Source organism: Mus caroli, unplaced genomic scaffold (assembly GCF_978045245.1).
Source record: "Mus caroli unplaced genomic scaffold, Mus_caroli_1 scaffold_4, whole genome shotgun sequence".
In the NCBI taxonomy this organism is placed as follows: domain Eukaryota; kingdom Metazoa; phylum Chordata; class Mammalia; order Rodentia; family Muridae; genus Mus; species Mus caroli.
Genome location: NW_028227259.1, coordinates 44,279,247 through 44,292,154, shown reverse-complemented (window position 1 = coordinate 44,292,154; position 12,908 = coordinate 44,279,247). Strand labels below are relative to the sequence as shown.

Sequence of the window (12,908 nt, the reverse complement as noted above, 5' to 3'; positions counted from 1 at the left end):
GCCGCAACAGTAAAACTAAACCAACGCTTCACTCCTGCCTTCTCTGAGCTGAAGCTACAGGTGGAGAGCCAGCGGGCGCACGCTCCTACCCGGCTCTTAGCTGTTCCGCTTCTCAGCCGCAGCCACCACCACAACTTGTTCCCGCCCGTCTCAGCCTCGTGAGGGCGCCCGCGCCTCGAGGCGGCTGGAATTGGCCCGCCGCGGCCCCGGTAGCCAGACATGAGTTGCTGCTGTCACCGCCTTTTCCTCCTTTCCCTCAGTTCCTTTTCACTTCCGGGGTTGCTCTAGATCCGCTGGTTCCGTAACAACATCCCGTTGGCTTCCCTCAGGCGGCGGGACCTGTGTAGCCGCCTTCCTCGGAGTGCCTGCCCGCCTGGGCTCTCGGGCTCCCCAGTCCGGGACGCCATGGCCACCAACCCGCAGCCACAGCCTCCGCCGCCCGCGCCTCCGCCGCCGCCACCTCAGCCACAGCCGCCACCGCCGCCGCCGGGCCCTGGGGCTGGCCCGGGAGCGAGCGGGCCGGGAGGCGCGGGGGCTGGCGCTGGGGACCCGCAGCTCGTTGCCATGATCGTAAACCACCTCAAGAGCCAGGGGCTCTTCGACCAGTTCCGCAGGGACTGCCTGGCCGATGTGGACACCAAGGTGCGGGGCTGGAGCGGCGGGCGGCGCGGGGACTGGGGTCCCGCATGCTCCGAGGGGCGACTTCCCCGAGCCGGACCCTCGGGACTGCCTTGCTTACCGGGCTCCTTTTGCGGCTGCTTCGTTTGTTGGTTTGTGTGTGTGTGTTTGTTTGTTTGTTAGACTTGCAGCGGTGTGCCATGCACTCTGCAAGGCTTGGAATGTTCATTCATTCCCCTGCCCTTGTGTTCCTTTCTCAGGCTAGAAACACTAGCCTTGAATGCCTACTATGTTGCCAGACAATGCTTGACCTTAGCTAGTGTACCGCTGTGGTAAGCAAGACCCAAGTCGTTGTTCCTAGGGAGACTGGCTTAGAAGCACTAAGGCAAACGGGACTCGGTTTAGAGTTCATTCTTTTGTTTTGCTTTTCGAGACAGGGTTTCTCTGTGTAGCCCTGGCTGTCCTGGAACTCACTTTGTAGACCAGGCTAGCCTTGAACTCAAATCCGCCTGCCTCTGCCTCCCAAGTGCTGGGATTAAAGGCGTGTGCCACCTCTATCTACTTACTTTTTTCACCTAAGTTTGTTTTGTTTTTTTTTGTTTTTTGGGTTTTTTTTTTGTTTTTGTTTTTTTTCCTACCAAAAGTTTCTTCGGCTTGTAAACGCTACAAATGTAGCGTTTGCAGATATCGTAAAATGGTAAGGGAAAGATTTACAATGTATTTTGCTGGATGTTGAGGGGCGGGTGAACTTGCAAAGGTAGAGAGGCAAACTTGGGCAGAGAAAAAAAGTGGGTTGGGAGACGGGACTGTCGTTTGATCTTTTGCAATGACTGCCTGGCTTAGTAGTTTACTAAGATGAGAAGAGGCAGGCAGAGAGAGAGAGAGAGAGAGAGAGCGCCGTTCTGTTGGAACAGAAGGGGAGGGAAGCAGGCACCCAGCACCGACATGGAAGCGTGCTTTAGCAGGGAAACTGTCCTCTTGGCAGCAAGCCAAGGTTGCAGGACTAAGTCAGTGAAGTTGGTGAAAAGCTATGAAAGTGTGTCTGGAAGCAGGCGAAGAGAGAGGTGTTGGTTCCTCTTGTGGGGCATTTGTTGCTTTCCTTTGGTTTTGTTTGGGGGTTTGTGTATCTGTTTACTTTTGCTTCAATGTGGGTTGGTCTGTTGGATTGGAGTTGTGATGATGTAAGGTTTTTTTTCAGACTGGCAGATCTGAATGAAGAACCTTTAAAAGAGGGGAGTTTGCAGGATCTGCATATCCTTGAGCTTTGAGGTCACCAGCACACAGCTCTGTCATCTCCTCTATAATAATTCCTCCGAAGAACCTGAGGATATCTTCTCCAAGGACTCTGGTCCTGGTCCCATTCCCGTAGCCTTTCCAAAATGTTGTAGGTTTTATTCACGGGGACTTCAATTAATTGAATGTGTGTAGGAAATATAATCTCCCCTTGCTTAAGGACTATCACGGCCATATTATAAAGTCCTTGCTGTTGCCTTTTGAAAAGTATTTTAATAGGAAAATATTAGGCATGGTCAGGTAAATGTTTCCCCATAGAAAGCTAGTTGATTGCAAGCAACAGGTGGGTATTACACTCTGATGTTCTTAGAAATCTGTGTGTTTGTGTTGTCACTGTGTGTATTGTGTATAATAAATTTAATGTTTTAATATTTTGATGACAGGTGCAGTTTTTACAATTCAACCTTTTATTTATCTCATCTCCATTAAATATTACCGTTGTCTGTGGTATCCCTGCCCAAACTTCCAAAAGTAGATTATTAAAATGTTCCTTGGGTCAAAGAAGAAAAATTGGTATGACAGTGTAAGGAAAGCTAGGCCTTTCTCTTCAAAAGTGCTGTTTTCAATAGTTGACAGTAGTTGACTGGAGGCAGTTTCATGTGGTTCAACCTTGTGCTATGTATAGAGGGACCACAGAATGTTCTTCTGTAGATAAGAAAGCTTTAAGCTAGATAAGAGTGGAACAGAGAAGACACTCTCTTCCCAGAGAGCAGCACAGCAGGGCATCGTTGCTGAATCTCCTCGATAATCATTCCTTCTCTCTTCCCCTCCGTACCACTGTTTCTATCCGCCCCCCAGTCTTCCTCACCCTTAGATAACAGATGTGTTGGGTTTAACTTAAAATATTTATAATTAAATCACATTTCTATTTTTCCTAATATGTAAAATGCAAACGAATACTACTTAGGAATGTAGCATTTTTAACAACACAATGAGTAGGCCAAAATAGAGGCACTATTCCCTATTCATATAAAGCTCTGTCACTTTAATAGAACTCTTGAGTCTCACCTGCCCCTTGTAGGAAGTATGGTATTCTTCACAATTGAGCATGAAAGACTAGCCTGCTTTCTACCTGAAAGTCTTCCCTGTGGTATATAGGCTATGAACAGTCAGTGGATTGTGTCAGGCACATACATATATAACAGTAGCAGGTGCTGTCTTAGAACAGTCTTCCATTCAGTGTGTCCACACCAGGGTGAGAGGTACCAGTGTCTACTTCCACTCCTGGAGCCATCAAACGGAACTCTCCTGGTAGGCCTCCAGTGGTCCTGAAGCAAGAGCATTTCTACGGCAGATTGACTATCATTCTTGAAAGAGCTGTAGCCTTGGACAGCTCCAAAATCTAGCTACTCCACTAAGGCTGCTCTTTCTAGATAATTAGTCATCAGGTGTCTGACTCAAGCTCTGTGGCTTGAAAGCCATCCTGTCCCCTTTTTATTGATTATCCACTGGAGAATGAAGAGGGACAATTGAGAGGCCCAGCATTCTGTCCTAGACAAGAATCTGATGGACCAAGAAAATTCAGCCTCTATTTTGATGACTGGTGAAGGTAGTTTTGGATACTTTCACAATTATGAATGGTTTCTGGTCAGTTAGTTCATGGATCAAATAGTATTCACTATTCAAATCTTACATAACAGACATATTTTAGAAGCTGGAAATACAACAGTAAACTAGAGTTCTGCTGCTTCATAGTTTATCCTAGCAGAGGAAAAAGAAAGTAAGTAGTGTATAATCAGAGCTGATTATACAAAAGAATAAAGCAAGAAAAGCATGAGCAGGCCTACTGTTTTGTTCTGGATAAGGTTTCAATTAAGATAATATTTGAGCTATCCTTGAAGGAATTGAAAAAAATGGATGCCTTCCAACCCTAGAGCAGAGGAAGTGCCAAAGACCTGAGGCAGGACTGCTGAGAGAGACAGTGGACCCCTCTACACACATTCTAATGCATTGTGAATTCATTGTTTAGGGTTTTTCTTGTAGTGAGAAGTTAGTGAGTTTTGAGGAAAAGTTAATGATCTGACTTGTATTTTAGAAGAGATAATAATTCTTGATCTACTTTGGACTTAAAATGTTTTGTAACCCTAATTTTTAGAAGATTTAATGTACTCTCTTGGAAGATGGAGTTTGGCGTGGGCAGGCAGGAATGTCAGAATGTGAGAAGCCTTGGGACATGGGTGGAAAAGATAGTAGGAAATGGGTCTGAATATCCTCTGATGTGTCTGCTAGAACCTGCAGACTTTGCTGACCAGAAGAACTTGTTGACTTTGAATTTAAGTCAGGAGCTTGCCATATAGCACAAGCTGGCTTTGAATCACTATGTAGCCAGAGTAGACTATGACATTGCTGTCCTTCCTCCTGCCACAGACTTGCAAATGCTGATTACAGACATGGACCATCATGCCATGCAAGTGAAAAAAAAATGTGTAAACAAGAAACGTTTGTGGGGGAGGGGTGAAATTTGAATTTATTTTGAGGGGACTAAAAAGCTAAATGTATTTAAGTCTAATAAATGCTTGTTAGAAGAAGAAATACATGTTATAAATGTTAGAAAGAAATTTTCACATCAATTTAGGGTAAGTGAAGAAGACCATGAATAAATAATTGGGTGATTTTCCTGGGGAAGAGAAAGAAGCAAAACTTGAAAATTAGAAGTGATAGAAGAGCATCTCATAATCTCCAATTCTGGGGAGGTAGTTACCTAGTTACCAAAGGACAGTGTGTTAATCACTGACCTGCCAAACAGTTGGACAAGAGTGTGCAGACATACAGTGCCCTGCAAGAACTGCTGAGTGGTTGTATGTATAGAAGATGACAGGAGTAGAAAGGATGTAAGCTCACTTTGGGCACCAGAATGACCTCCTGATTAGAATGAGAGCTCTAAGGTGAGAATTTTGTCAGGTGGACAGCTAGAGAGAATGGTTAGGTGAGAATTGGTTACTGGGATAGTGCCTTTGACAGGAGGGAGGGAGGAGTGGTACAGGGTGATGCTGCTCTATTTTCCTTAAAATCCTTCCACTTACTTATATTGAAGGGAAAAAAAGATAAGCAAAGATAACCCTGAATGAGTAGATGAGGGGACTGATGTAGGTAAGGACATTTTTTTGTTTTGTTTATTGTGTTTTGGTATTGAGACATTGTTTCTCTGTGTTGCCCTGACTGTCCTGGAACCCAGAGATCTATTTGCCTCTGCCTCCTGAGTGCTGAGGATTAATGGTACATACATCACTGCAACCCAAGCAAATAGTCCAACTTCTTATTTGTTTTGTTTTGTTTTGTTTTGTTTTGTTTTTGAAGACAGAGTGTAGCTCTAGCTGTCCTGTGACTCATTCTGTAGAGCAGGCTAGCCTTGACCTCAGATCCCAAGTGTTGGGACTAAAGGTGTGTGCCCTCACCACCATTTCTTAAATAGAGAAGACTGGATCTCCTTTTCATCTTCCTCTGCTTTTTTCTTTTTCTCTTTTCTTCTTTTTGGGGGGTGGGTGGGTTGGGGGGCAGTGTGGAGAACTGGGGAGGTAGGCTTTCTAAGCCTTAGACAGTGTGGTTACTTGTAGGGTCTGCCCTGAGCTGTGTGCAGTATTCAGTAGCATTCCTGCTCTCTTTCCTCAGTTATAATCTACTGTGCTTTAGACGTTGCTGAATCCCCGTTGAGGGAAGAGAGGTTAAGACTGCTTGAGGACTACTTTTACCCCAGATACAGTACATGGTTCAGTGGTCTGTTCCTGAGTAATTTCTCTCGAGTCTGTAACTTCCACCTCATATCTTACCACCGCAGACCTTCATTATTTTAGTTATTGCATACTTTTCCAGGTGAGTTTTGTATCTACTTACACACAGCTGTTGAACCACTGTGTTCATATGTGTAATGAATTCCCATTCTCAAACCTCCTTGTGCAAGCACCAAGTCCCAGTCTGTTTCTAGCTTTATTTCTGTTGTTGGACTCTCTTCTCTAACTACATTAGAATACCAGCATATGAGTTTTCCTAGTACTTGTAGCATTATTAGCATTATATTTTTTTTCTAGTCCAATGATTCCTTCCTTTTGTTGTTAGCTCTGTCTACAAAGGTCATTCTCATTCCTGGTTACATCATGCAACTTTGAAACTAATTTTCCCTGTAGGTCATATGTTACATTCTTTCTCGGGACTTCTTTCCTCCCCCCTCTTTGTTTCCAGGCCTCTAACATTAACATTTGTGTTTTGCTTCTGTTTGTCTACAAAAAGGGTTGTCTTCTTTATCTTAACTCTATTTACAAACAACTTATCTTAGACAAAACAGGGAGTATTTGTAAATTATAACTACAAAGCTTTCCATCAACTATAAGAAACCTTAGGACTATTAAATATGTTAAAATTATTGAACTGATTTTCAGTATTGTATGAATTAAAGGTTTCTAGCATTTGTGGGTTTTGTTTTTTTTTTCTTTCTAGCCTGCCTATCAGAATCTAAGGCAGAGAGTTGACAACTTCGTTGCAAACCACTTGGCAACTCATACATGGAGTCCTCACCTCAACAAGAACCAACTGAGAAACAATATCCGACAGCAAGTTCTGAAGTAAGTCTGAGTTAGGGGCACAGGCTAGATTTGAAATGCTGTTGTTTACTTTGTCTGAAAGCAACCAGAAATACATTCTCCTCATGTCAGCAGTTTTGGAAGTTTAATGTGACTTAGTCCAGTATATTTTGGAGTATGACCTCATCATTTCATATTTCCTTTATAAATTTTTACTCATCTTTTCCTGTAGACTTAGAGAGGTATTTAAGTATTTGAGAAAAGAAATAGCATGACTTAAAACACATCAGAAAAATCTCTATGTAAATATTAATGCATGTAAATGCTAATAATGTCCTATCCAATTACATTAATGACTATTTTCTTGTCTAACAAGTAGAACGTACATGACACAGCTCTGAAATTTAAAACAATCCCTTGGTTGTACATGTTGTCTTCTAATATATAGTATGTAGCTAAATGAAAGTATTTTGATTTGTTCAGTCATTTTTGTATCAGCATAAGACACAAAGAATAAAAGCTGAAATATTTAGAAAGTCTGGAATATTTACCTTAAAAAGATTGTGAACTTGATTTACAGTCTTCTGCTTGTTTTTGAATATAAATATTTGCTAAGACAAAAAAGTCTTTTTATCCCAGTTATTTAGAGTGCCTATTCATCCTGCTTTGACAAATATTTATACTTAACATTTGTAAAGTGTGGCTTTAAACAGGTGAGCAGTTTAACTCAAGCCTATGTAGTGTGATAGTTCTAAGCTATAGAAAGCACCAGAAATAAAAATGCTCTAGAAAGTTCATTTAGACCCAGGTAATACAGTAATGCTAGAAACCCAGCGCCAGGAAGCTTAGACTGTGTCTCCCTGTACTTAAGGAAACAGCACTAGGTCTCTTGACTGTGTTTTCAAAGCTGTTTGAGAACCTATGAAAGAGTCTAGGTGAGATCAAAAGATGACATTGGAAGGCTGCTTAACAGTACCTCGTGGTAAAAAGTCAAAGCTGTTTCCTGAAAAGAAGAGACTAGAAGGAGTCTATTGAGTGGCAGGCCAAGAAGGCTCCTTATTTCCACAGAGTAGAACAGCAGGCAAAGGAGCACAGGGATGGGAGCGGGGCGCAGCTGTGGTGCCCGACTCACATTTATATGCGGTGCTGCCGGTAATGCAGGGCTCTCTTCCAACACGTCCTAGCTACCAGCCTTCTACAGATGATTGCTTTGCTTCATCACCATCCTGTTTAGAAGCTCTTGCATCCTTCTCAGGAGAAGGGTATCTTTCTCTTTACAGTGATGATCCAGTCCACGGGATCCAGCAAATCTTGCACTATTTTATTATCCAGTGTTGACAGTCTCAAGAAGAACAGTTTTCTGGAGTTTTATTTAGACTTTAGTATACAGAATCTTGAAGACAAAGACTGTCATTTTATTTTAGGTGAGGGAAATGTGAAAAGTCAATCACTTACAACCCTAGTACAATAAAAGACATCTTGACCACAGTTCCTGCTTGGTAAAAGGTAAGGAAGCCAAACACTGCGGCAGCAGTGAGTGAAGGAACCCTGTGGCGAGACTAGAGACTGGGAAGGGAACAGCTGTATTCTGGTAACTCACCAGCCACTCTTCTGAGACTTCTGTACATTGTCGCCTTATTACCTTTTGGGTATGGAGGCCAAAGAAAATCTCCTTCAGAGGAATCCAGGGATTCAACTCAGGCCATTGGGCTTGTACTACAAGAGCTTTTAAGCACTAAGACATCTTGCTTACTCCATTTGCAAAGCTTTATGTTAGAAATAGTAGCATTTTGAAGTTTTCCTTAGAGAAGGATTTTGTTGCAGTTGATTTTTTTTTTTCTTTGTTTGTTTTTGAGACAGGGTATCTCTTTTTTTTGTTGTTTTGATTGGTTTTGGTTTTGGTTTTGTTTTATTGAGACAGGGTATCTCTCTACATAGCTCTGGAAGTCCTAAAAGTCTGTAGACCAGGCTAGAAACTCACAGATCCACCTGCCTTTGCCTTATGAGGAGATGTGCACTACTATGTCCAGCTTAGAGAAGGATTCTTTAGTTGTATGCAAACGAGAACTGTATAGATGGACTAGCCCTATAAATAATTGTAATCTCAAGCAGGTTTTCACACACACTTGAGAAAGTACTCAGCCGACTTAAGCCATTGCAGTTGCCATTTCTATAGAACAAATACCTACTATCAGCAACTTAAAGTGGGGGAACTTAGTAGCTTATTTTCTTATTCAGGAGAAAGGAAATTTTTATTCTGTTTATATATTCATGCTGCAAAATCTGGAAACACTGGATAGCTTTCAGTAATGACTTGGGCAGAATTTTAAAAGAGAAAGAAGTGGATTAGTTTTACTTATGTATTTAGTTTTTTCCTCCAGTATTGGGGGTGGAATCCAGCTCGTCATACATGCAAAAATAAGCACTCTATCACTGAGGTACTATCTTAAAAACAGTAGGGTCTCAGTATGTAGCCATGGCTCTCATATTCTATATGTAGCCTAGGCTGGCCTTGGACTAGAATGATGGAATTACAGGCATCTACCACCTTGCCTGGATTCAGCCCTTTTTGGTTTGTTTCTATTTTGAGAAAAAGTCTCAATTTGTGCAAGATGGCCTTGAACTCTTACCCTAAAATTTTCCCGTTGCTCAGGCCAGTCATAAACTTGTGATTATCCTGCCTCAGCCTCCTAAGTGGTTGGTATTACAGACAGGCACTAACCAGGCCTGCAGGTAAGTAACTCTAACAGTGAATGTATCTGTTGTCAGATAGACTTTAGCTATGGGGGCTGAGACTTTTCTCTCTGAGTGGCAGTTAGGGAATACCCCAAGGCAGTGAGTCTACAGAACAGTAGATCAGTAGCTGTGGACCCTATTTTTGCATAAGATCTTCCTCCATGAGAAGGAAGACTACATTTAAGAGTACTCTTGTTTACAGGACAAGAAGCCAAAATATATGCAAACAGAGAAGGCAACCGAAGCAATATTTTGGGGTTCAGTAGGTTTTCTTCTTTAATTTTATGTCTTTGTACTTATGCCTTACTGAAAAACTTTTTAGTGATTCTTTCTACTACATTCGCAACTCATCTTTAAAGGGGACAAAAAGAGCTTTAAGATACAGCAGTGTTTTCAGGATTTGCATTCTGTTCTTTAATTTTATAACTTGAAAAAGCAGGTAACCTACTTTGTTGCATGTCAGCTCATTTTTCTTTATGTCCCACATAAATAGAATTATGTTATCACATGGCTTCAAAGTGCCTTGGGAATTGAAAATCCAGTCCACCCTCACTTCAGACAGGCACACTCAGAAACAACATTGACAGTATAAAGGTCAACCCCTCCTCACCCATTTTATCCAGAAAGATGGGGGCCAAGAAGCAGGAGGCGACTAGTGCCTCAGTCTCCCAACACTGTCCTGTGCACTTTGATTCCTCCTGGTGCAACCTACAAAGAAATGTGATCTTAAGTCTGTTTTGCTCAGATGTCATTTTACACAAGTGCTACTTAAAACATGTTCTTGTCACTCCTCTGTCTGCCCTCTTAGACTTATAGCCCCTTTCCTCCCTCCCTCTTTTATACGCATCAAGACTCAGTTCCATGAGTTCTCTTTGTGGAGTGTTCCCACCTTATTGTGAACACAGCCAATAATCCTTTACTCTTTTCTTTCCCCACAATACATTGTGTATGTTAATGCCTAGCCTCTTGTACTGTAATTGTATCTGTATCTTTAACCAACACAGGGCCCAGGCTCAGGTCTGGTCTGTAGTGCCTGGTGGCCAGCATGGTGCATTTTATGTAGAAGACATTCATAATCTAACTCTTTAAATGACTAAATCATCCTATTTTATTGCAGGAAAGTAATAAAAAGAAAGCCAGACATCTTGAGTTTTGTTTTTATTTTTCTTGTGTCTTGTTTATCAATTTGACGAAAATATACGTTGTGTATATTGTTCACCTTAACTAGAAACTCTAAGACTTAGAAAAAGTTTATATTTTCTATTTTTTAAGAAGAAAACATTTCAGAGTCAAGAGATTTACTAGGCCTGGAACTCATCTCTCGTGCGATCCTCTTATGTTCCAGGGATGGAGGTTGAGAGAGGCACGACCTCCCTTATTCTCTGTAGTACTGCAGCTACTCCAGAGGCCTTTTTGTGTTTTAGTCTTTCTACCAGCAATGCACTGGGGGACAGTTTACAAATGTCTTTGTAGTATAGCATACTTTTAACCTCTACTGTATTAACTTTCCCAAATAGAGTCTTGAAGGTTGAACACATATATAATAGACACTATTTTCTTCAAAATAATTTGTGCAAATATAAAATTATTTCTTTACCTTCCTGTGAATTGCTTGTATTTCAGATCAGGAATGCTGGAGTCTGGTATTGACCGAATTATTTCTCAGGTTGTGGATCCAAAGATCAACCACACATTCAGGCCTCAGGTAGAAAAAGCTGTGCACGAGTTTCTGGCCACATTGAATCACAAAGAGGAAGCAGCTGGCAGCACAGCTCCTGATGATGAGAAGCCAGAATCTTCTGTCATTACCCAAGGTGCTTTGCTTTTACTCTTGTCAGTGCCCAGGCTCTTCTTGTTCTGATTGCCTGGATAGAGATGTTTGGTTTTTAATACATTGCTCCCTTTGGCTACTTTAGTGAAATTATATGTGCTTTCAATATTGCTCAAGTTCCCTAGCTGGCATGACATTTCTATTTTGAAGTTAATTTCAAAAAACATTATAATAGTGGTGAGTGTGTGTGTGTGTGTGTGCACTCGCTATAAGAGAGAATGTAACTGAAATAGTAAAGACATTATTCTCACAACTGGAATGATCTCACATGTGTTAGCATCTTTCCTATAAGACACTATGTACTTATGAGATAGAAATGTTTGAGTATGTGTACTAGTTTTGTACCCGAAAAGCCTACAGGAAAATGCATTTCTGCTCAGCTTATAACAGTAGTGTGTACTGTCAGTGAAGTAGACGGATCTACTTTTTCATACATTTATTTCAATCTTCTTCCAATTTATTCTTTTTAAATTTATTTGTTAGGGATTTTCTTCATTTACATTTCCAATGCTATCCCAAAAGTTCCCCATACCCTCCTCCCCCCACTCCCCTACCCACCCACTCCCACTTCTTGGCCCTGGAGTTCCCCTGTACTGGGGCATATAAAGTTTGCAATGCCAAAGGGCCTCTCTTCCCAATGATGGCCGACTAGGCCATCTTCTGATACATATGCAGCTAGAGAGACAAGCTCTGGGGGTACTAGTTGGTTCATATTGTTGTCCCACCTATAGGGTTGCAGACCCCTTTAGCTCCTTGGGTACTTTCTCTAGCTCCTCCATTGGGGTCCCTGTGATCCATCCAATAGCTGACTGTGACCAATTTATTCTTATCTTCTCCTTGAAGGTGCTCCTGCTCCTGGGCCCAGTGCTAATGTAGCCAGTGATGCCATGTCAATCTTGGAAACCATAACTTCTCTTAACCAAGAAGCTAACGCTGCCAGAGCTTCAACAGAAATATCAAATGCCAAGGTCAGTGAGAGAATATCCAGAAAACTCTCATCTCAGCCAAGCACTGACGTTAGCACAGACAAGGAGAGAGGCTCAGAAGATGCGATTGAGAGAGAAAAGGCTACCTCTGATTCTGGAGGAGATGGGCTAGAAGCTGCTCCCAAGTCAGAAGAACCTAGTGATCTCCCTTGTCCAGTGGAAGAAACTAAAAATCATATGAAAGAGAATAATAGCTTACTGTTACTAAGTAAGGATGCTCAGCAGGAAAACAGTGACCCAAAAATTAAATCAACGGAAAAAGGAGAAAAGAAACCCGATGGTTATGAGAAAGGAGAGAGAAAGAAAGAAAAAAAGGAAAAGACTGAAAAAAAAATTGATCACTCTAAAAGGAATGAAGATACACAGAAAGTGAAAGATGAGAGACAAGCAAAGGACAAAGAAGTGGAAAGCACAAAGCTTCCTTCTGAAAAGAGCAACAGCAGAGCCAGGGCTGCTGAGGGGACAAAAGAAGGTACATGTACAAGGCCGCATGGCTTCAAGAGGGATTGTTCCTTACAGGAAGAGGACAGTTTCACATTTGGCTTTTGATTGTAATGATTTATTTTGGTGTTTTCATGTCAAAACTTGAAAACTTGTAAAGCAATAAAAGTACTAAGCTGTGCACGGTGGCACCGAGCAGTAATCTCAGGGCTGGACATGCATGCCTAGTATAGAGTTCAGGCTAGCCTGAGCCCAATCATTCTGCCTCGTTTGGCCTTCTTAACTATACTGATGTGTCTGTTGACAAAAGAAAATTTACAGAAAAGCTATAAACTTCATAATTTGTATTATTTTTTTCACACTGTTCCAAGCAACTTAAATTATATATGCTAATCTTCAAAATACTAGGTAGTAATAATAATAATCGGTTACTTAAAATCTACATTTGTATATAGCCTTTCATTATAAATCAATAGTTTTTATAGTTCA

At 41.6% G+C, this 12,908-nt stretch overlaps 1 protein-coding gene across 8 annotated transcripts in view; it reads left to right on the top strand.

The window, feature by feature from the left end:
- The first annotated feature begins 284 nt into the window (after nucleotides 1-284).
- Bod1l1 (biorientation of chromosomes in cell division 1 like 1) overlaps nucleotides 285-12,908 on the top strand; it is a 54,958-nt gene continuing 42,334 nt past the window's right edge. For all 8 annotated transcript variants that reach the window (XM_021162326.3, XM_021162325.3, XM_085836662.1 and 5 more), the window contains exons 1-4: nucleotides 285-642; nucleotides 6,343-6,467; nucleotides 10,785-10,975; nucleotides 11,836-12,450. In XM_021162326.3, the coding sequence (XP_021017985.1) occupies nucleotides 406-642; nucleotides 6,343-6,467; nucleotides 10,785-10,975; nucleotides 11,836-12,450 (1,168 nt within the window). In that variant the 5' untranslated portion in view covers nucleotides 285-405. The remainder of the gene's footprint in view (nucleotides 643-6,342; nucleotides 6,468-10,784; nucleotides 10,976-11,835; nucleotides 12,451-12,908) is intronic.